The sequence below is a fragment of the Accipiter gentilis genome, chromosome 2 (assembly GCF_929443795.1).
Source record: "Accipiter gentilis chromosome 2, bAccGen1.1, whole genome shotgun sequence".
Taxonomy (NCBI): domain Eukaryota; kingdom Metazoa; phylum Chordata; class Aves; order Accipitriformes; family Accipitridae; genus Astur; species Astur gentilis.
Window position 1 is genome coordinate 23,307,025 of NC_064881.1, and position 25,125 is coordinate 23,332,149.

Below are 25,125 nucleotides of genomic sequence, written 5' to 3' on the forward strand. Positions count from 1 at the left end.
TTTTTAAAAAAGGGTTTTAAAATAGACCCAAGTTACTGCCTGTTCTAAAAATGCTTATTCTCCAGTTAAACAGCACTGGCATAATCAGGAGAATGCTAACTCTGCTCTTCTAAGCTCCTCCTGTCCCTAACATCTGCTGTAAAAAGAAAGGAACTTCATCTAATGTCTGCTGCTAGATAAACAACAGACAAGAACTGCAGGGCACCAATGTGCTATTTCAGATCATCACATCAGTCATTAAATACGTTTTCTTCAGCTGAACCATGCACTTGAATAATCATTTATTTAGCTCTGTTCCTTTGACTAACAGCAGACCGTTATATTTCAAACACAATTTTGTTTTCTTTGGACTCAGAGGTTTCCACTATGTGGAACAAGAAAGAGGAGTTTATCATGCTGAGATTAGAGTCTTTTAAGCATTTCCACGCTATTCGATCCTTGCGATGTGATGCTTAGTTTGGAGTCTTGCTGAACAAAAGTGAAACACTGTGAGAGACTGGCAACATAAGGTGTGGGAACCACTGATGCTGTACTGAGCCACTTTTACCACTTTGATTGTGATTGACATGTATTTTCTGTAGTACTGTTTCATTTATTTATATATACTTATAAAATACACACACACACTGTATAGCCCGTTTTAAGTCTCCCAGAAGCTATTTTTCAGCAAACTAACCTAAAAAATTCTCTCTACAAAGCATTCTTAGATGCTTCTTCAGTAGACATTTAAAGCATGACCAAAGTTGCAGCTGTATCACAACTGGAGATGCAGCAAACAAAGGAAGATCTGAATAAGCCGAAAGTAAGACAGGAAAATTAGAACAAGAGCTTGGAAATTATTATACAGTTGAGAAATGGCCTAATGCACAAAAATTTATATTGCCCATACAGCTCTGAGAAGAAATTCTTCTTCACCTTCCCTCTTAGATCTCTAGCCTTAAGATAATGGTGCACAGTAAGAGAAAAAATATACATGATGCAATGCAGTAGATCTCAATTATCTAGACCTTCATTTAACTTCAACTACCCAACCACCCTAGACCTCCAGCACACTCATGCTCCTCACGCTGCGGCTTGCAAGGCAGAGCAACCTGCATGGAGCCGTACGGCAAGTCCTTGCAACCACCTTGCAAAAATGCTTTCAAATCAATTCCTGCTTCCGAATCAGTTACACTGATTTTTAAAGGAGATCTAAGAGTAGGGGGTTAGTACCTCCACATCTTTCAAGCTTTTGTCCAACTGGGCGTAACAGCATCATGACTAATGGCTAAGCCAGACTGTTCACTGCAGGCACTGCCTCCTCCTCTTCCCCAGGTATCACCCAAACCTCAGTGACAACACTCCTAGAATGACAATTTACTTAATAGGCGATTGGTTACAATTACTTGTGAATCACAAACTCATCTCAAAGTTTAAAAGGTAGCCCACCTTTTTAAGCTCCTCTAAAAAACACTCTCAAACAAATTCACTTTGGCCCAAACATCTCTGAGTTTGGGTTTGACCCAGAGGGACAGGCAGGTTGTTTATCTGGAACATTTTAGCCAAATCTGTTCAGCAGTTTGAGCTCTACATCTATAAAAACAAACCATTTTTTGACGTATGTTATACTAAAAAATTTTATGTGCATATAAAATCTGCAATGACTGAATGTGACTTACTGTGTCTCAAAAATCTCGTTGAGAATAAACATGTTTGCAAGAAACTAGTGAAGTCTGAGCTCCCACCTTCCTCCTATGAGCACACAAGAAGGCTTTTCAAAGGCTACAGAGAGTCAGGTGTAGAGAGTGTCCAGCCCATCGTGCTCCTCAGAGGTGATCGGCTGTATGTTCCCCCAGCAGGACTGCTTGCACTTCATTTCTGTAATGCATTTCAGTTACAATACACAGTGCTAATTTAGACAGCTGAAACAGTCTCTGGCAGCTGTAACCTCTTCTACACGCACCATCAGACTCTAAACATTATCAGTGTCCACAGGTGTTTCCTTTGTTATTTGTTATTTAACTGAAAATAAACAAACTAGATGTAATTAATCATTGGAGCTAAGAGATTATATGGAGTCTGCTTCCCTTGAGGTTTTCCTCAGGAGCTGGAGTGACATGGGAGCCTAAGTCCCATTTTTAGTAATTCTTCATGAGGCTTAGGCTGATAAGCATATAACTGCTGAAAACACAGTACAGGTGCTTTGAATGACTTTCCAGTAGCAAAGGAGTCACCCAGCTCATTCCTGTGGCCTGAGCTGCAGACAACATCAAACTCATGAACATGTGTTCTCTTACCCAAAAAATCTTCCTTTCTTCTGCTATTCACTTTTATATTTTGGATAAGTGAGGTATAAGGGTTGGTATCACAGACACTGAGCACTTCATAAGGTAAGCTACAAAAAAAAGAATTATGGATGCTTTTATTCTTCTTTTAGATCTCTACTGCTGTGAAACACACTCTTCTGTTTGAAGACCAGCCTGACTACAAAATCCGCTTTGAACCAGATGAAAAAATAAAAATCTCAGTTCTTCATCCCCAGACCACTATTAAAATTTGCTGTTTAACACCTCACCTGGACTGATCAGAGACTGGCAATAACCTAAAACTGCTAGTGCAGCAGGACGGATAGCTGGAATCCACTATCAAGGCCAACAACTCTGTTGTGTCCATCTAGACAATTCACTTACCCCAACATTTTCAGAAAGCAGATGAATCCCAGTATGACAAACTCGTGCACAGGTCTTACTGCAAAATGTCCCGGACAACTGCATTACATGACTTGAGTTAATCACCAAAAGACAAAAGGTTTTAAATAAGTAAATGACAGTTTAAGAACACATGCTTTTGACCATCCTTTGAATCCAAACATAAGAACAGAAAAAGCATTTTAAGATCTAAAAGAAAATATGGGCTGCTTTTTTTTTTTTTTTTTTTTTTTTTTTTTTAAGGCTATTAGGCATACAGGGCAAGAACGAAACAGATCTTTTATAAGAGGAGGTGTAAGCTTTTCTATGGAGTAGAAAGTATTTTGCTTTGGGTTTGGATCAGAGGCTTTTCCCCTATTTTTCAACTCAACTTTGAGACAAGATTTTGAATACGACACCTCAGACAGGAAGTATAAATGGGGCATAAAAGTTAGAAACAGAAGCTGGCTGTTGGGTGTCAGAAGAAGAAGGAGGGCAGGGCTGGCAGTGAGGAAATCTCCACTTCTAATCCTAGTACAGCCCCCACCTTGCTGGGCAGCCACTTCCTCCTGCTGTATCACTTCTTGAACATCTTTAAAGCAGTTTTGCTTACTGTTCTCTGTTATTTTAGAACATGTTAGCGTCTGTACAGCAATGAATCATAAAAATGCTGTACTAAGCATTATTATTTTTATTGTCAGCAGAGTTGCTATCCTGCACGCATTGAAGTGGACTTGATAAATTTTGAAGGTATCACCATGTAAGTAATTCTTTTTTTATCCCCCAAATAAATTGTCATTTCCCTGTGCACACATGAAGTTCAGTTATAAAGCAGAAAGCATCTTCTCTTCTAAATTATACAGCACGCCAATAAGATGCGCTACAGTATGTAACAGTGTGCACACATTGAAGTGAGAAAGTACAGGGGAAACCATTCGTATCAAATGTAGTTAGCAAAACAGCCATTCTCAGAGTGATTAATTTTTGGATTCCATGCGTTTCAACTGGATGATGCACCGGAAAACACTCAGTAGGAAACAGTCCTTCACTTTTAACAGAGGGTCATCTGTTCAACCATCCCCAGGTCTAACTTCAACCTAATTCCCACAGAAAACAATTAAAGTATCCTTGGGAGGGGAAGGGAAAATAGAAATGACCTCTTAGACTCATCTAAACCACAGACTTTTTGAATTCATGTTCACAAGGCTCTACAGATAGGCATATATATTTTATATATACTATGCAAAAATGTATACTTATACAAAATGAATGCTTCATCACCACTGTTTTGCAATCTGGAGTTTGTCAAAACCTATCTAGTGCATCACTATTCAAACGAATAGTAATCAAATTTCAAAGCCGCACGGATGGATGGTTGCCAGCCTCCCCCTCCCCGCCTTTAGAGCATAAACAAAGGCATCTGCTTTATACCTGCTGTAAACAAACGGCATTCAAAGCACCGAATCCTCAAACCAAGCCTCCGTACCTCCAGTGGCACTCTGCTGTTGGAAACCTACGTACATTTTGGGGAGCACAGAGGGAAGGAGATGCGGGCAGAAGGAGCAGCTGAAGTATATTAAGCATCATAAAAAAGAGACAACTCAGTTTAAATTGCAAAGCTAGCAGTGGCGATAAGACTTGCTTTTATAAGGGAACAACAGATACGCCTTCTCTAAACTAGTTTTAGTGCCATCCTTCAGTGGACAAAAGTGGCATTTCTGGGCTTCCAGCCACGCATGAACTACAGCAGACTGGGTTGGGTCCAATGCTGAGCCCATACAATGCATTAATGTGGAAAATATTACTCTCCCTTTCCCAGAAAACAAATGCTGGATTCAGTTTTCAGAACCTGTTACTTCTATTACCACACGAAAACGCCAGCAGTGTCACACAATTATTCTACTCACTAACTTCACAGAGGTACTCAACTTGACCAGTTGTGGAGCTCCTCTCTCCTTCTTCATCAATATTTTACCTTCTATGTTAAAATTGGAGAATAGAGGCAGAGGGGAAAGAAATACCAATAAAGCCACAGACAATGTTGATGCTTAAAGGGCACGATCCACAAATTCCTCATGAGCAACACAGAAGCCACAGGCACCTTCGGTTCCTGCTTGTGACGTGGTCAAGGGTTTCTGCCATTGTGTGTCTCTGCTGACCAGCGTCAGCCCCCTTCCCATCCCACCCCATCCCCAAACTGACCCCCAATTCCCCAGAGGGTGGCTCAATCCCTTGCCCTCAGCAAGAGGCCAGAGCCTGAACATCTGTGCCACCATGAAATGGGATATTCACCCATGGGATGTTAATTTTCAACTTTATTCATGCAAGCCATATTAAATAGCAATTGGATAAAAGGTGTCCCTTTCTCTCACCAAAAAGAGACCGTCTTCCACTATATAAAATGATGGAGGGGAAAATAAAGGAAGGGGGTATATTGTTCTCCATGCCAACTGGGGAACAGGGAAGAAGCAATGGATGTAAAATGCAACGAGGGAGGTTTTAGCTGTAACTGGAAAAAATTCTAGTCCTTCTGAACGATGACCTGTCAATAGGTACCAACTTGTAAGAACAGATTAGACAAACAGTTATCTAAAGGGATACATACAACTGATCTTGCTGGGGGGCAAGTGAAGACCTGTATGACACGTGGAGGACCTTCCACCTGTATTTTTGCTGTTCCAATGCTATAAACCAAAATAGGCCAATATCTATCATATCTTCTAAACACATCTCTGAGGCAACAGTATTTAAGCTACCAGTATAATAAGTGAGCAATTATTTGGCATAGATGATGATACAGGAAATCTGGCAATACACCAGAAATAAAACACACAGTCATGCATCTTCTAAAAGATAAGAGTTTGGGAAAGTATTCAGCATATTTTTTAAACAGACCATGGTATGAGTTTAAGGTTGTTAAAATCTGTTCAAATATTTTCCATTAAAACAACAGCAATTCTATCAACAAGACAAGGCTCTGAGGTAATGACAGCATATCCAATTTTCCCATCAAGATAAACTCTAACAAAAAATAAGAATTTAGTCTATGTACATACATACACAGATGTTTCAAAGAAATAAATAAATCTTTACCAACCACAGCGTAGCCTTCTGTAACATCTTTTATAAATCCCACAACTTTTTCTACGCACGTTGGGTACTGCAGAAGATGGTCAGACCTTGTTTTCATTGAAATCAGTTAGGGAAGATGTATGGTAGCAGAGCCAATTTGCTTCATCGGAGCTACACTAGTTGCAAGAGCAGCCCATTGCATGTGCAGCTTGGCATTGCTCACTCCATTGCCAGTTCTTTTCCTCTAGAGGTAGCTGCCCTACTGAGTAATGAAGAAAGCTTTCTGATAGCTTAAAAGGGCCTGGTTTTGTATGCAGGGAGGAACCAAGGTACCCTCAACCCTGTAAAACATAATTTCCATTACAGGTACCCACTCAGGTTTGTGTAGAACTGGCAGAATGGGGTAAAATACTCCTATGAACAGGCTCCTGTAATGGTCTAGAGATAACTATGCACATTTTGGGCTCAAGTATAGTGTAAACAAAAAACAACTCATTAGTCTTAGCAATACATACTGACAAAACTGGTTTAGAAACAGAGAAAATTAGCCACCTGCTTATAATGGTTGTTTTCTGGGCTTTTTGTTGTCTACCTTTTACTTGGCTTGTGGGTTTTCGGTTTGGGGGTTTTTGTTTGGTTGGTTTGGTCTGGGGTTTTTTAGGGGTCTTTTTGTTCTGCTTGTTTGCTTGTTGTTTTTAAACAGGAAAGATAAGCTTCTTCAAAGTTTAGCATTTTCTTTACGTTGTACTGTTGACACAAATCGTTAACAATTTGTCCATCATTGCTTATATAAAGAAAATAATGTGCATGTTGTTTGTGGCCTCACCACAGGTGTTACTCAGCAAATCTTAATTATCCTGCTGGTGATTTACTGTTGTATAGAAACATATCCTAGCATGTATACACATCTGCCCTTGCTTATGAAAATGTTACTTTTGGCTAGATCACAGAAGGGAAGATACTTACCACCAAGCAAAGCAGATTCTGAACTCAGTCTGTTGTCCACTGTACCCCCCCATCCCAAACAAATATTGGATATAATCAGCTTTTACAACACATCTTGATAACTTCACAAAAATAGTAGTGAAAAAATGACAATTGGGCTCACTTGTTTGGTTAGCCAGATTTGCTTTCTCCCAGCTACTTCCTTACCTCTGTGAGCTTGCACCGCTCTCAGGAGCCTTCCTTCCCAATGTGATAGTGCAGGCAAAGTTTACTTGGATATTTTCCAGGCACAAAAATACACTCGGTGCATAATATGAGAACAGGAGCTTTTAACCATGTAATTCCTTAATTCAGCACAATACAATTTATCCAAAACATTGTTTATAGAATACATCACAGAATCATGAGGAGAGAGTAATTTCAGATTATTTGGAAGTATATCTTTTGGAGAGGAAGAAAAATGTGTTCCTCATTGGAACTGAAGGGAAGGTTTTAGAAGTCCAACTGTGAAAAATGTAAAGTATTTGAAAGAAGGTGAGGTTTGGAGAGTCGCTGGTAAGGGATGGCTAGAGCAGAGGCATACCCACGGAAGAAACAGCACGAGGAGAACAAGTGGGAGGAAGAGAATATGCAGTAATAGATGGGTAGGTAGGAGGCTGTGCGGTACAGTGAGTCAACAGGAGATTTTACAAAGCAGGAGGGCAATGTGGGCCAGATGCTTTGTAAGCTCCCATGCCATCAAGGGATACATTTAGCTTGGACAAGCTTTAATTTAAAAAAAATAGGTAAGAAAGGCAGAAATACATAGAATGGCTTAATATTTGCTGCTCGATGTAGGGATGGACAGAAGGACAGGCTGTTTCCAGTTCTGAAGTCTGACTAAAGATTTTATCTTCCATATTTCCTGTTTCTGATAGATATGATAGCAGGTAAATAAGCCATACTTCTAGGACCACAGAGGCAAATAACGATAGAGCCAACAGGACTTTAAAAAGCACAGATGGCACTGAAGGACTGTGATGAATCAGAGCTCCTTTATGAGGGCTGTATTTTACCAGACACATAAAATAAAAACTAGCTGGGAGCCAGGGTCTCCTCAGCTGTACCCGAGCTGTCCCCTCCATCTCAGGGGGATTTCATGAGTGAAACGAGGACAGCATCTACTGCTGCAGAGGCTCAGCTGCAACTATGCAGAGCTCCTCCTCAATTTTGTCCTGCAGAAGGAAGTCTCAGCCCTACTGGGTAGCGCTGGTACACGGGACATCTACTGACCCCTCATGGTTTCTTTCACAGCAACTACATTTTTCCCTGGCTCATATATCCAACTCCCCACTGCAGATATGCTGCCTCTCCAATTCCTGTGCCATAATACTGACAGGCAAATTCAATTAATACTGTGAACAGTTTGGATGTCTGCAAAACAGGTTGCCAAAAAAAAAAAATTCCCAAGAAAAAAGAAAAAAAACCACCCAAATATAACTAAGAACATTTGCTGCATAATGTAATTCAAAGCTTCTATCTGTAGGACCAATACAAGCCATATTTATTAATGTTACACATTATGTCTTAAATTAAGATGTGAAAGCTTGGGTTTGCACTACTTTAATGTTAATGATTTATTATAAGTATAGTACATATCTAGTTTATTTTGGTAAGACCCATATTATACATTCAACGTAGATTTTCTCTCCAAGCTTCTTACTCAGATCAAAACATAATAAAATTACAAAATCCCCCTGCACATATTTGCTTCAGAGATTAGCAAGAGATAGTAATGTATCTTCCTTTGTAATACTTTGAATTTCTGTCAACATCATCATAAAATTTATACCACAAAATATAAATAAGTGTAACCACAAGCCTTTTTATGTGACATGTTTTAAAGGGCTTTCAACATCGATTAGATTTTTACTATTGCTGTTGTTATTAATCCTGTGATCTAAAAGTACTCTAGCTAGGTACTAGAAGTAGAAACACTAGTTTAGAAAGGTTAAATATCAGCAAGGTATTTCTCAGGATATTACAGATGAGTGCACAAGTATGTCAAACAAACACATGCTTACCCTCTGATTATATATATGTATGTATATACACATAAAAATAATATTTAATAGCTACTCTGCACTTATGATGAGAATTACACATCTGTAATCTTGGAGCCAAGGGCTAAGTGAACCCTATAAAAGCAACCGCCATTATGTAAAATAAACTAAGCAACACTGAGAAGCAAGAGATAGCATGAGCATGCCCTATACTAGTAGCCCCACTATCGCCAATTTAGAGAGGAGAGGGAAGAGGGAAGGCCAAATCATTTAATCCAAGAGGACATCAACAAAACAAAGGTCCATGACTTCAGGATGCAGTTCTCAGGAGTTAACAAGCTAGGAAAAAGCAGCCAAAATATACTTTCTAAATCACTGGCACAGACTTATCAGGAAGTAGCATCAAACCTTTTTTCACAGATGCTTTTCCTTAAAAAGAAATATCAAAATAGGCCCAGCACATACATCCTCTTCGTCACCTTATCCCTCCTCACCCAGCCAGGCAAGCTGTTGGATGCACCGTGCTTCCCGCTCCATACGGTGAGTGGCACTGTGTGCGTGTGTATGGGAAAGCCCTAAATGCCTTTTTTAAAACCTTACTTCACTGCTTGCCTCAGCTTCAAGGGAGGAACCAATTGGACATTCACAGTGAAAACAAAAGAGATGATCCAAATTAAGGTAAAGGGGAAAAGCGGACAGACACAGCAGGGAGCTTAAGTTTGGGAGCAGGTTATGGGATGAAGAATGTCCTTCATATACAAAATCAAGTACAAGACTATAAAGTATTTTAACCAGCGTTTTCCGGGGGAAAGCATTACCTACACATAGGTTTTACTTCATTATAAAGCTGACCATAATGACAGTCCATCTGCTGCTGGTGGAAGTATCACCCTCTGTCCCTACTCAAAGAAATGGCCAAGACATTAGGTTTTGGGTAACAAACCAAATCAAATGAGGAGCAACAGTATTACATTGTAAGAATAACTTATTAAAAGCATCAATTGGCTATTGATTCCATTTACCATCTGGAATACTGCTGTTACTAAAAACATCCATATGTCAACACAGTAAGTGCCTCAATGCAGTAAGCCAATGTTGATGCTGCAGAGGACAAGTATTTCCACAGGACAACACAGCTCAGGAGTCCAGCCATATGTGGGCTTCTGGAATGCTCCTGGAGAGAAGGAAGGACAACTCTCAGATACCTATAATGTATAATTACAGAGAAGAAACACTCTGCTGCTGTATTCTGGCAATGTTATTCTATACTTTTTCCCTCAGTTCCCCAAGGAGGCTATTTTGAAGATGTGGTTATCAAACAAACCATTTCACATACACAGCCACTAACAGTGAATGTTTTATCCCAAAATGAGAACAAAGTTATGTTCCTAAATGTTGGTTCTATACAAAGTATAAACATACATTTGCTTGGGAATGTTAAATATTTTTAGCAAAATGTCCCATCTCATTTCATCTTTTACTCTATGGATGGATGGAAGAGCAAGGTACTTCAGGATATACTTTCTCTGCTGGGACCACTAATAGCAGAAGTTCATATTTCACGCACAGCTTCCTCCTGGTCCACTGAAGACGCTACTACCTCTGTTCCGTTCATGGGGTAGCGAGCACAGACGGCCTGAGGTCACTTGTCAGACACAGTATCAGATCACCTGCAGGAATTGCTGTGGCAAAATTTAAAATACAGACCCATGCAAAATCACAAAACTCCTTACGTAGTGAGTTTGACAAGCGTACCTGAAGAACAAAACCTATTTTTTATTGTTGGCTCAAGAAAACTGTGAACTAGTCATTCAGTATGTATTAAAAATACATTGAACACAGCAGGTTAACTCTTGCAAGCTGCCAAAAAGCAGCCATTCAGCCATGTATGCAGCTAGGCTTTCCATAGGGAACAAAAGCTACACTGCAAGTCACATGCAGTACATGTCCAGTGCAATACACTGCCATCGAGTGCTTCATTAACAAAGTCAAAGGATATTTTATTTGGAAAGACTAGCAACTTAGCAAAAATTGCAGCTGCTCATGCAGACCTTGTGTATCTAGCAAGAGTTCTGTTCCACCGTTTTCCCCAAATGATCAGGAGTAAAAATGGAAGAGTTGGAGCTTATATTAAACCGTGCAGGTTACCAAAACCATAAGAAGATGTGGTTCTGCTTCAAATAAAAGTAACCCATTGAAAAAATCTACTTTAAGTACACATCCTAATCTAGATATTGATATTTCAAAGTGATTAAGTGTTCCATCCTTTGACAACGCTCCTGTTGTCACGAAAACTGAAGCAGTAATAGGCGGAACAGGTAGCTGAGGCCTATATAACACCATATAATAGAGATTAGAAAATCTGTTTTACAGAAATTAATAACAGGCATCTTAAAATAGCCCTTCATCTATACAAACCAATTACACACTTTATGTACCACATTAAAAAAATAGGGTTAGATGAGTTTCATTGTAGTGTAGCTGTCCTAAGAATACAAACAAAACACTTAAAAACCCTTGTACACATAATGCAAGCATATTACTATAAATGGAGAAAAGTCACACTTTCTACCTCCTCTTTTTTAAAAAAATGTGTAAAATGAATGTTTTCATGGAGATGATGCTAAAGGAGTTAAGACAGAAATTTCTAAAAATATTTTAGAAACAACAATCAGCAATACAACTTCTCTCAGAAAGGCAGGCTTCGTGTCTTTGCTGACCTCAATGATACAACATCAAATACCACTGCATAAACTAGAATATTTTAATTTTATAGCATTTAAATAAAATTATAGCTATGAACATAGCTATGATGTATGTAATCCATGTAACCATATACATGGTAGCCCATTCTTGCACGTTTCACAGATACACAAGTTAAAAACTATGTACCCATTGACTTTTTCTTTTTCTCAGCACAGATGGCATTTCAAGAGGAATATTTTGTGCCACAGTTAACACAAACCACAAAGAAATTACTCTTATTGAATATTGCCTGCTGTTGAAGAGTGTTTTGAAATTACACTCCATTTTTTAAAGGAACTGAAGAACTGAGAACAAGCCGTGCATTCACATCAGTGGCTAACAGACAAAGCAGCAATGCTGACTGAATGCAGCACTTCAAGAAGCAGTGCCTAATGGTCACTGCAGCTTAAGGACACATTTTTCCTGTACACCACATTAGAGAATTCATTGAAATTTGCCTGGTAATGAGATCATTGTCCGTTGGCAGCTTCCATCACACAGATAAAATTATTTAGCCTTTTGTCTTGGCTACCAGTGAAAGAAGATTTTAAAGAGTAGTAGTTTACTTCTATAGATGAAGACAAATCTTTCTCAGCAGTGCTTTGAAGATGGGATTTTCTAGAGAAATGGGAAACTTATTTATATGCATATATATACATATGTATGTGCATATGTATGCATACAAGCACAAGCAAAATCTTTTGAAAATAATAATTACCTAAAATAATACAGACTCCAATATCAGGCAGTAGGACAACTTAGCATTACCACATTTAACTGCACAATCAAATTTTCATGCTTTTATTTTTCACTGGCATTTCATTCCCTGGGAGCGCCATTGCAAGTCCACAGTTAAAAAACTGGACAATAACACTGGCCAAAAATCCAGATGGTTAAAGACACCAGCTGGTGTTAGAAGTTCCCGTTCCTAATATTAATACTACTGCACAGACCAGAAGACAGGGTGAAATTTGAAAATTATGGAAACCCAGGAACAATGAACTAAGAGGTCCATGTGATGACCAGGTGCTACAAAAAGCCCCACCAAACAGAAAGCCACTCATTCATTAGAAGTAAAGTTCATCTGCATTCTTGGTAGGTCCATCATTCTTAAATCACATCCTGCTCTCACAGGATCAAGTATAGTAAGCCAGGCTCCAAGACCATAACCACATGTAGCTGCCATTATATCAAATTGTGTGAAAATCACTATCAAATGCAAAATGAGTAAAGAACAGAAAAAGCATTTTGCTTTATTAATGAGATTCATATTCCCTCTGCTTTGTACGTTACGGGGGAAAAATAAAAAAACAACTCAAGAGTAATGTTAACTCATCCAAAATTCACACTTTAAAAAGAATATTATGTTGGCAAAATCCTGTTGGATAGGCCAGCCAGCATATCTAAGACTGGTGATGAAAGAATAAATTGTGCTAGTCACATAACTGGTTCCTCTACAAGCTGCAACTGATTGAACATGGTTGTTGTGGGGATGTCAGTAATACAGTTAAGCACAAGGCCACTCAAAACTCTCAGATATGCACACAGTGTAACACAAAAGAGAAAAATGGGGCAACTGACAAAAATCCACTGAAAAATAAGGATACATTATGCACACTTTCAGAGTACATTTTTTCTACAGCAGGGGATGTTACACCTTTTTCAACAAATGATCCTAATCCAACACATCGCTGCTGCTCTCTGGCAGTGGGGACTTCTGAATGCTAATACCCAAGTCTGTATCACCCAGCTATGAAATCCAACCTTATTTATAGCAAGCTCAACCACTCCTATGGTCCGTGACCCTTTAAATGGGACAGTCCTACTGAGTGTGTCCTCTGTTCCCAAGCGCTCTCGAGACTTGATCCATCTCACCACTTCAAAGGTGATTTTTCAACAGTTTGCAAGCTGTCACAAATGCTATCATCTGTTTCAGCATCGTGAGAAGCCGATTCAGCTATCGTGGCAACAAACACTACACACACCCAGGCAAGTAATCTGGGAGATGACGTGCCACTTAAATGAGAAAGGTGACTTTTGGAGTTCTGGTTTGGCTCTGCGGTAGCTACCTGCAGAGTTTTCATTTGCAATTTAACCTACACTTTTCAAAAAAGTCTCTGCTACACTGCTTTTGCATGCTGCAGGCAGATCAGAGGCATCTAGAGCTTAAAGCATATATACAGTCCTTCTAGAACACAAAGAAAATTTAGTATTAGAAAACAGTATCAAGAAATATATAGTTTTTTACTTCAAAATGTGCTAACAGACCGATTCTCTGATTGCTCTTTGGATAAGCCTCTTTTCCCATTAGCAGTTAGATCCTAGAAGGCACCACACCTTTTAGCAGCAGACCATGACGAGCAGTTTACCATCAATATTAAACATAATCAAGCTCTAATGACTGCTTGGGTAAAATCCAATCAAGCTGCACACATATTTAACTAAAGAAGTCTAGCAAAACAAAGCAACAATTTATGACTTCAATAATTAGCTGGTGTGGTTATTTGGAGAAACTGCTTTTAAACGCACGGTATTGCCATCTACGAACATTTTTACAGAAGCCCTGAAATACGTGAATAACTCTGGGAGTAATTCTCATTACATAAAATCCAAGCACATTTTCAAAGTTTCTAACCATCATGGATGCACAGAAAATGAAGCATAAGAAACAGCAGCACTCAACCTATAGGATGGTGAAAAAACTTGGAGAAAAGTGCTTTTGGGCTAGAAGGAAAGCTACAGAGCTCAGAAGCTCGCAGAGCTACAGTCAGTAAATCTGAAGCACAGCCTGGTTTCTTGGCCTTTTGTTTTCATCCAATTTGACTGAAAAGCCTCAGCAGCCAACAAATAGTTGATGCCCTCTGAAGCCGCTCCATCAATCCCCTCTGCCAAAACTGAGAGAGATACGGGAAAGGAGCTCTCCCAAGGAGAACTGAGGAGCCTTCTAAAACAGATGAAGAAGAATAACAGAAGACAATCTCTGTATAAACACCACCTCTGGATAAACAGAAAAGCACAACTTGATCATCAGGTTCGTCCCTCTGCAAGCAGATTGGGAAGTCCTCCTAGTGAGGATATCATAGCTAAGCAGATACTGCTTTTGATCTTGTAGTCAGGCTCCTGGAGAGTTTTGGCTATGAAAAATATGCAAATGTTTCCAGTGAAATGCACGGTGCATAATCAATCACGCCCAGCAGGCCTTACAGATCAACAACACATTCACTAAGCAGAAGGCTGCCCAGAGCTACGATCCTGGAGAGACCAGGCAAGAAAATCATTTAGGGATGAAAATGCAGCACTGCCTATACTGTTTCTTTATAATGATGGTCAGAAAACACAGCTACAATTCATTTTGCCCAGTTTTCTGTAGCTATTCTAGAAGGACCTACAGAGGCAACGGGGGTGAGAACTCCTAGAGACATTTCATTTACTTTATTTCAATTATTTCACATATTCTTTCATTAAATTATAAACTAATTAGTAGATAAAGTATAGGTACATGAATAAAAATTAATTTTGCAGTAATTGAGCAACTATTTTTTTATATGAAAGAAACAGAAGATAGCAAAATCCAATATATTATTATCATGGCAAATGTCACTGTTTAATAGCAGAGAACCAGAAGGGCACAGGAACTAGAAGGTTTTATTGCACAGTAGCTATTTTCACAGTATAGGAAGTGCTTAAGGTTTAGCTTTGGCTTGTCCTTTAAGAGCACAAACTTAAGGTAGAATAAGGCAGTTAGAAAGTTTATATTTCTTCTGGTTTTTTAGAGAAGATAGGATACAGGAGGACTGGGGAAAAGGAGGATGATGGGGCAAGGGGTAATAATAAATTTCACAGTATTTTGATGTCATCTAGCAAGAGGTTAACAAAAGCAAAACTGTTCAAACACTCCCACCCACCAGAGGGGTAGGAGCGATGCCTGCCTAGTTCCTTCTTTGATTCTCTTAACCTTCCGGATGTTTCCAGTTACTCCTTTCTGGTGTCCCAGAAAGGACGCCACTTCTGACACTAATGTATGTAAATTTTGAAGGGTTTCCAGCTACAGCTGGTCAAAACACTTCTGTCTAAAAGGACCTTTAACCCCATCATTATTTCCAGACATTTATTCTCACATTTTACTCAAAAATTAAGGAAACTTCACCCCTTGCTCTCCATTGCCCGCCCTTCCATCCTCATCCTCCAAGAGGCAGAAGCCATTCCCCTTGGCCCTGGCCTGCACTGGGTCCCTACATCATGACTCAAACCCACCATATCAGCAGCCCAGGCTTCTTCTCATCTTTCTTGTTGACTTGCTTTGGGAGTAAGTATGCATTACGGTAAGTAACTGATGGAAATACAAATGAGCAAAAAGGCTCTGTTAACTTCCATGCTGCTGCCCACTGGGGACATCATCTTTGATTACATCTGACCTCTACAGATGTAGCTGCCTCAAACACTGGTAGACCTGTGCTTGCTTCTGCCCACAAGACAAGGCGAATAGTCCCTCAGTGACACTGCTCTCTTTTTAGAAAATGATGTTTCACTACTCAGATCCTAGGGATCTGGGCTGTGTTTGATCACTCATGTTTGAACTGGAGGTCAATCTAAAGCGTATTCTCCTCCGCTGTACAGATAACAATTCAATTCTCAGAGATAACTGCAGTTTATTATAGTTGAGTGGTCAGACCCCTTTCTCCAAGACAGCAGTCCTTTATGCACAAAAACTACCAATAAATTTAAAGGTAAAGTAAGGAATTCAAATTTTCTTGTTATATTAAATAATTCATCTACTCAAGCTGAACAGTTTCATTTATGCTCATCTGAGTTTCAGAAGTAGGAAAGCTATTTAACTCATAAATTTTGTTCAAAATGACCAAATGAAGAAATCTGAAAAGGGAAAGACTTAATACTGTTAACCTCTCATTTCATTTTTGCATTCCAAAACAAAAAAATCAGTAAGAAGTAGTTATAGTCTCCTCCTATTTTAATCCAAAAGACACTTCAGTACAGCACATAACGTAGAAAGGTCTGCAGTATTTTTGCAAGATGAAATAGCAAATGTAAACAATGAACTTTAAAATTTAATTTCATTTCAATATTAAAATTCTCCTGCATGCAATAAAAGGTCTGCTACAGTTAGACTGACACTATTACTTCGAAGAGCTGCCCTGTGAAGCACCTTGAATATCCCAGGACTTTGATGGTTAAGACACCTCCCTTGTACACCACAAACCGTAGTTCAGGTCCTTGCTCCAAATACAACAAAAAAAGAACCTGAACCCACAACCCTCCATGCTACAGGCAAGTGTGTAACTGTTGGGCTATCAGTTAGATCTAATTAGCCCAACAGTTACATACTTGCCTGGAGGGTGGAAGGTGTGGGTTCAGGTTCTTTTGTTGTTGTATTAATTAATTAGATCTACCCCTTCTTTCCAGATTTCATTAACAAACATAGTTCTGAAGTGTCCACGATTTCCATTAGTTTCCCATTTTCCTAAATGTGCACGTGAGACAGCCACCAGCCTGTCCCTGCTCTACAGTTCCAGCTACTGTAATTTCATTGCACCTGAGTACCAATCACCTGAAATATCAGGGACTCAGTTAAGATATTTTCACATTTCTAAAATTTCAGAGTCTATTAAGTAATAACGAAAGCCCTGCAGCTGAATGCCTCAGAAGCAACAATTATTATGCTGGTGTTTTCTGAACTGTCAGTTATTTTGGATACAATGCCTCACAAAGATTTTCATTCTTATTCATTGAGATTCTTAAAAACAGGTAAAATGGGGTGGACTTTGTTTCATTTTGTGGTCAAAGTGAAGTATACTTACCCATGTTACCAGCTCTTTTGCACACACTTTTTCAGAGCTCTTACGGAGATACTCATATGCCCTTATTAATAAGGATTCTGCAGTATGATAAACTTCTGTCTCAAAATCCCTTACATATTTTCCTGAGTTTTCCTGAGTAGGATACAGCAAATTTTAACATTCACTACCCTTTACCTTGGCAACTGAAATAAACTGGGTAACCTTCTCAGCTCCACTAAGGTTTAAAAAAAAAATAAAAAAAAATAGCAAGCTTCATTTCCATAGCATTTTTCTGCTTCAAAATGACAGCTGAAAGTTTTTTGAAAGGAGGGATTATGTAGCAATAAGAAACTGAAGATCATATTAAACTCCTCCTTTCTCCCATGCATTTGTAAATATCATCTGATCAATTCAAGATTACCCTTCACAACTGGATACAACATATCATCTGTGAAGGCAAAGAAAGCAAGCTGCAAAGGTGGATGGACGTTCTCACCAGAGGAGAGGACAGTCGACCCAACAAGTCCTGGCAGGAGGAGAACAGAGAAGGAATTCACTGTTGGGGAACACGCAACTCCATCAGCGCAGTCCTAGGCAGAAGACTGGAAGGGACTTATAAAGAGGCAGGAGAACATCAAATGCCTAGACTCTCACTTCTCAGAGAATATGACTTAAGAGATCACACCGTGCTGAAGAGGAAGAGAGACGTGGCATTCCCCTCAATACAACAACAAGTATTTAGTAAGATCTCCAAGCAAAGGTTTTAGTGCTCATCCTGTTCCGTGTGGACAAATGGTGCAATAAATCACCTCACATTTAAAGGCAAACTTAAACTTGTTCTCAAAACTGTAGAAATAGTGGCTGAGATGTTTATCATACTACCAAATTTAAACTCTAGTTTTGTTTTCTACTTTGTTCTCTAATTCTGCTAATGTAGCGCTGCTCAACCTGCATGTCTGAAAACATGCAACAAGGTATGATCATTTATCTGTTCACAACAAAATACAGGAACAATGAACAATTTTAGAAGATACCTTTGCAAAAGAACATATTTCCTATCATCTTAAGTATCTTGTGCTCACAACTGGTGCCACAATTAGTCTTAAGGTGTCATTAAAGATGTTTATTCACCCTCTTTTCCACCTTGTTGGGGAAAAAATCTCCATCCCTCCAAGGAGGGATATCTTGCAGTTACAGAAAAGGGAGCCCAACTCCTCCTTCAGGTGGATTATCTGCATGAAGCCACACAAAGAGGCACTTAAATCCTGTACCTTGGCTGCCTGAATTGTAAAATGAAAATGCTAACGTATGGTTTGAGCAGGAGGTTGGACTAGGTGACTTCCTGAGGTCCCTGCTGACCTGCATTTTCTGATGATCCTATATGCTTTGAGAGACATAAGCATGAATGAGAAGGGCACTCGGCCATTACAGGGTTGATTACTGGTGAAAATCTCAAACACGTATCCTAACATTTTCAAGCTTTTAATGCATAGCTTTTTACTAGATATGTGTGTATGGGGCCAAATCCTGTCAAAATGCTCCTGAACTTTGCCGTTTTCGCACGCGTCATCTATGAGAGCCAGAGGAAAATGACAGTCATCCTGTTCTGGATGATGTGGCAGAACCTGCTGGTTTATGTTGGCTTTTAGAAAGCAAACAAATCACAAAACAACAAAACATCCAGTTTGACTACATATTTTTTAAGTGGCACTATAAACTTGGAAGGTGTTTCACTGAATATTATGTGCAAGTGAATTTAACAGGCAGGTTAAGGAAAAAAATCTTTGCAGACAGACTGATGCCAACATGAAATCACAAACAACAAAAAGAAAAAGCACTTGTCATCTCGCAATGTAGAATATCCAATTTGTTGTCAGTTTTTCACCATTGATACAAGTGCGTGTTTAGCATTACTGGATATGTTTCTTTTATAATTATTATAAAAGCATTTGTGCTTTTGTTGTTCAGCATTTCCTAGAGGAGTCATTCCCTTTCCCTCTCAAAGTGAAGTCCTTCCCCAAAGCTCAAGGTTCTAGACTCTGTATTTTCAAGCCCCTTCTCGTTAAATCACTAGCCAGTATGAAATTCTTGGTTCCTCCTTCTCTTACTATTATTCCACTTAAATAGCAGGAAGGAAGAAAATAGACAAATAAAGCCTGAATTTCTTGCTGTGATATACGTCAAGTCTCAGATAAAGAACAACTATTTTTCTCAAAATAATTCCCTAGAAATAGTTTATAATTAAAAGTGTAACTGCCCAGATGCAAATGCTGAAGACACAAACATTTATGTGCATTCACAACAGATCCTCAAGGGACAACAAATTAAAAAGCAATACCAAAATCCCCAAATCCACATTTTGTATAAATTTTATTTCCCTGCCTTGGCTTTTCCTCCCTACTTTTTTCTATTAATTAATTTCATAGACCACATTATGATTCAGCTCTATACCTATCCAGGGATGTAACAGAACATAAGATACTACATCCTCACTATGCAGCGTAAGTCACTGCATGAGCATAAAGTGGCTGCAGGTATGACAGTAAAAAAAAAAAACAAAACAACAAACCAAACAAACAATTGCTAGCAGGTAAGATGACTCTGTGTCTAATTTAGAAGATTACTTCTCAAGGTAAAGCTGGGTCAACAATCTCTTCCTGTTAAGACACGTCCTCTTCTGGGAGTGCCTCAGTTGCAGCATGTCAGAAAAGCAAAAACATTGCAAAAGCAACACAAAGTCCTACGCTGCAGATGGTCCCAGTTTCTGCTACTAGTGTTTCAACTTTCTAGCAGATCTCTCAAGTAGTGGAGTTGTAATTGACTTTGGACTGCTTAGAGACGAATACTAGTCTTATCAGTTCATTATACTGCTTACCAAATTTGCCTCTAATATCCTATTTTTAAAAAAAAAGACGAAGAAAAAAAAAAGCTTAAAACAAAACACCACAAAACCCGCCAACTTTCCTTACCTTGCTGGAGGCACATCAATATTTGAGGAAACAACCTTGCGCTTCTGTTCCAGAAGACAAACAGAGCGAGTGTTTTCCTTTTCATACTCATGAGCTCTGTTTGGTTTTTTGGTCTCTGCTGTTTTTAAATCTTCCTCCTTTGTGGTGAACAGGAGAAACTGTTGGTCTGGCAGTTTTTGACTGATGTCACTTTTTACATCGTCCTGTTGAAATGCAGAGAAGGTCATTTCACGCTTGATGCTGGCTGCCTGTAAAATTAAAAGCAATTATTAAATTTTCATCTAATTCTCCTAAAATGTAAGGGGGAGAGAATCCAATGCCCACAGGCATTTACTTCTAATTAGTTCTTTGAAACAGAGAATACCATTTCTTTGCCCTTCATAAAGTCTGAAAGTGCCATTAATTTCTCAACAGTGTTGAAGACTATCCAGGAAAATAAGCAATTCTTGACCATTTGATAAAGCAATCAGTTACCTCTTAATGCTAAATCAAAAAGGTATGAGAATTGGAGTATCAGAAACCACAGCATACACACGTGTATTTAATGTAGATACACCTGCACTGCATAACTACACAAAAGAAATCCTAGCTGCCCTCCTCCTAAAATTCCAGGAAAAAAGGCAGAATTTATCCAGATAAAAGGCAACCAAGAAATCAAAGCGCTTCTGACAGCCACTTACTGGGCTCTTTAGCAGATGTATTTGTAAAGAGGGTTTCTTGATGAGTATAAAAATAATTCACTATGATCCAACTCAGCTGCCAGAAGGCAAAGGGGAGCAAGTGATGCTGGCAGGATCTTTGCAAGGAGCCCGGGCCAGCTCCACCACCGACAGCCAGCGGTGAGGACCACGGACACACACAGAAGCAGTGTCAGGTTGCCTCTTTGGCTGCCAGCGCTTCCCAGATCTTCAGACCTGCTGCTTCCCATAAGCAAAGACTTCCCAAGCAAATAGGTATCTTAACAAATACCCTACCTCTCTGGAATACAATGTGTTGGTGTTTATAAAGCAAACTTCTGCAGGCTTGCAGTGAAGAGCATGGAAAGCCAACAGAACCAAGCCACTCCGCCTCCCTAGCAAGCAAAACAAAACCGAGTATCTTCATTTTCCTCTGAAATACCATTCCCTGGCGAGCTAGGCTTCCCCAGCTTCACTGGGGCTGATCCATCTCACAGGCCGTCATGAGCCTCTCGTCCTGCCGTACATCGGCCGAACTCCTCCAGCCCTCAGCCGGTTACCTTCCTTGCGTCCCTACAAACACATGTGGAAGAGACAAAGCCTACCAGAAGCATCTGCTAACACAGTAATTTCTAGATATCTGTGTTTTTAGTATCAGGAGCTTCAACTACTAACTTGCCGTAAGTCCAGGAGATGCACCAGGGTGGCAACCCCTCCACCCAACCCAAACAGCCGAGCAAAATACATCCCAACAAAATGCCTGCTTGTCCCACCTTGAGCAGAGGTACTTCCATGCCACACGCAGCACCCTATAGAAATCCAGAAGCATTCCAGGACTTGCAAACTGGATTTTATATACTTGTAAATTACTGATGATCTTTACAGTGGAGAAATCCAGGGTGTGTCACCCTCAGATAGTAACAGCACCAATATGTTGGAATTCCTGTGTAAATTCTTCCAGCTTACTCCTCCTCCTTTTCATCGTCCAAAAAAATTAATGAATATGTATGTGTATATATCTTTGCATAAAAATAAATAAAAATATATTTCTCTCCTCACAAATCTCCCCTTTTATAGCTTTCAAACCTTGGCAAGCATAAAAATGCTGCAAACTATTTTAAGTTCACAGGAAAGTCAATCTTGCCAAGGTAATTTTGTTCTGTTCAGTAAAGTACATGTCATCACTAACACATAAACACTTACGACCGATGATTTAATTGTCTCATTCTAGTGTTTCCACAGAAGGCCTTTTAGCAGTTCCTTCAAGAACAAAACCAGAATTGTTACTTTATGAATGTAAAAAGTAGGAAGAATTAGTCATTTTACACATCTTCACACACAAACAGATGACACATTACCAAGAAAATCTGAATGGAAGACAAAACAGTCAGCATGTGGTCACACAGAATTAGAAGACATATAAACAATATAAATTTAATTCTGATTTAATGATTAATTGTTTGAAAACTTAGATCTACAGTAAGCCCTTTTCTGAGGGTCTGAAGATCTTAACAAATGCTGAGTTGCCTTCAATTTTCATCAAAATTGACTTAGAAGTGATGCACTAAAGCAAAAAAAAAAAAAAAAAGAAAAAGCCTGAAAACAGCCAAGTTCCAATATCCAGCCCCTAGAAATTACATAATGCCAAATGAAGGTACGTAGAAGACTTGAATTCCACTTCCTCCATTGCATGACCATACATGTTTTTCTCTCTTCCCAGGACTTCCACCCTATCTGGTGCAGAGGACAGTATTGCACGGGGCAAGAGCAGCTACACCCTCTGTGCACGGTAGGGTGCTGGTGCACACACGTACGAGGCAGGACTCAGCAGTTTCCTCCTTGCTCTGCATAATCCTTAATGGAGAAAGCATGGGAGAGGGGCAGCGTCCCTCCTTCCCTACTCTCCAATGCCAGGCTGAACAAGGTATTCATCTGGATGATTTTTATCTTTTTTTAACCCAATAAATCCATGATTCAAGGTATTCATCTGGATGATTTTTATCTTTTTTTAACCCAATAAATCCATGATTTTACAAAAGGAAAAAAAAATATTTTTTTCCCTCAATTTGTGGAACTGTAATATTTTACTCAGTTTTAGCAAACATATTGTGCCATATATTATTAAGTTTTCTTTACAGACCTAAATAGTAACAACAAAAGGTTGCAGACTCAGACCACAGCTGTACAAATAAAGCCCAAAACATAAAGAGCAGATCACTTGTACAGTGATACCAGATAATCTATTCATATAGATCAAAATTATTCACATCCAGTTCAGATATATTCAGATAACAGCTTGGTTTTCATGTGTCAATGCGCCATAATTAATAGCCAGCCCCGTGCAAGCGTATGGAAGCGAGGAATGACAAAACCCACAGAAGCAAGCGCTCAGGTTGCAGAGCTGCCGCCAAGCAGTTCAGGTCCTTTGGCTAAATGGCCATAAACAGCAGAAGACCATCTCCAACACTCAGACTAACCCTCTTCCTCTCCTTCCGTTTTCAACGGATGTTTGGAAATATGAACCTCTTTCTAAACTTTCCTTTGAGAGCAACTGCAGATAAAGAATCTTTTCTGCTTTAAAAGCAGGTGATCATGAGAGAAAGCCAAGAGTTTCCCTTGGTGGCCACTCTCCAGTAGCTTTCTCCCGCTCTACAGGCAGTTCTTCTATTTTAATTCATCCATGTCTATGGGAGCTATTTCCACTTGAGACTCCTGCCCTATCTGGAAGGCTATGGGGTCTTTTGCTAGAAATCCAACCACCTACACAAGCAGCCATTGATGTGGGGAGCACCGAGGGCCACAGTCACTTGACTGATCAGGTTCCTTGCTTTGTGGCAAACACGTTAACTACCAGGACCCCTCTGCTTTCAAGCTCTGCTTCACAGTCACTCACAGTTTGGAGGTAACACAGACAACTTCCAACATATCTTTCTAGATAAGTTAACTGTTCTGTCATATCTAATCAGGAACTTTTTTTTGTTGCCAAAGATCCTTCATATTCTTTTAGCCACTTTGAGGCTTGTGGTGGTCCTCTAAGTCCATAACATGTTTCAGCAAAAATATCATGGAAGGTCTAGTCCAAGCAGATGCAGCCTGTCTCACAGACAGCCAGATGTTAACACTGTAACATCAATTTATTTCAGCTTACTTCCAATACTTACTTTTCTCTCTCCTTAGTTGTTCTCAAACTCCATGATTATGTTGTTCCCTAAAGGTTTGGCTTTTCTTATCATCGTACCTCCATATTTGCCACCTTATTGCCTCCACTATCAACTGCGGATAAAAACTTACAGTTTTTTCCATATGCTTGATTAATCATTGCTCATACAAGCCATTTTTTAATAGGCTCTTTTTCTATGCAATTAATTGCATATTTTCACCCTTAAGCCATTAGCAACCTTCAGCTTACTTTCAACCGAGTCCTTTGCAACCTGGCCTCGGGCAACGAACGTTGCTTGGAAGTTCAGTCACAGAAACAGGAGTTATAAACCACTTGCAAATTTTAAAAACTAGCTTTGTTTCTGTCTGCAGTTACCCTCATCTGCCTTTGACAACTTGCCTCCCATCAGCATTGGGCAAGGGAAACATTTGATACGCTGCCACCTGGAAACGACACCTCGGTATTACCTGCACCTTCACCCCATGGAGCCCAGCTCTGGCACTGCCCTGTACTTGGGGTCTGATCTGGCTTTACTCCTTCCACTGCTTCTCAGCAAGCACTGGCCTTCCCCTCACTCTCCTCCGAGTTGTCAACACCTCATAGCACAAGCACTTCCATTAACTTCTTCAAAAGCTGGGTCACAGAGTGGTCTTCCCTTGCTCATTTTGAAATATTCTCGCTCGCACGGTGCTGTGGCAGCCCTACTCCGGCAGACTGAGACAGGTGCCGCTCCAACCAGGGAGTTTGGTAATCCTCCTGCAAAAAGTAATTTCTTGCTTTGGTTTCTAAGCAGAAACTTTATTAAACAAAAAAAAGGAAAGCATTTTAGTTTCTGTTTTGAAGGTGTCAATGGTATATATTTAGGTTGAGGGTTTTAAAGTTAAAGTTCTTGTTTGACTCATTTTTATTATTTAAGTGATGAAGTTTAATACTCCACATGACAGCTAAATGATTACCACAGTTAATATTTTCAGCAGTGTATTAATATTTTTTCATAGCAAAAGCCATCTTAACCAGCCTGTAGGAACTTGTATCTGGTGGTATCTTGTCATAA

At 39.5% G+C, this 25,125-nt stretch overlaps 1 protein-coding gene across 3 annotated transcripts in view; it reads right to left on the reverse strand.

The window, feature by feature from the left end:
* Positions 1-25,125, reverse strand: part of ZNF704 (zinc finger protein 704) — a 97,613-nt gene that overhangs the window by 55,845 nt on the left and 16,643 nt on the right. For 2 of the 3 annotated variants that reach the window (XM_049823130.1, XM_049823111.1), the window contains exon 2: positions 20,235-20,482. In XM_049823130.1, the coding sequence (XP_049679087.1) occupies positions 20,235-20,461 (227 nt within the window). In that variant the 5' untranslated portion in view covers positions 20,462-20,482. The remainder of the gene's footprint in view (positions 1-20,234; positions 20,483-25,125) is intronic. The other variant, XM_049823120.1, reaches the window with a different exon arrangement.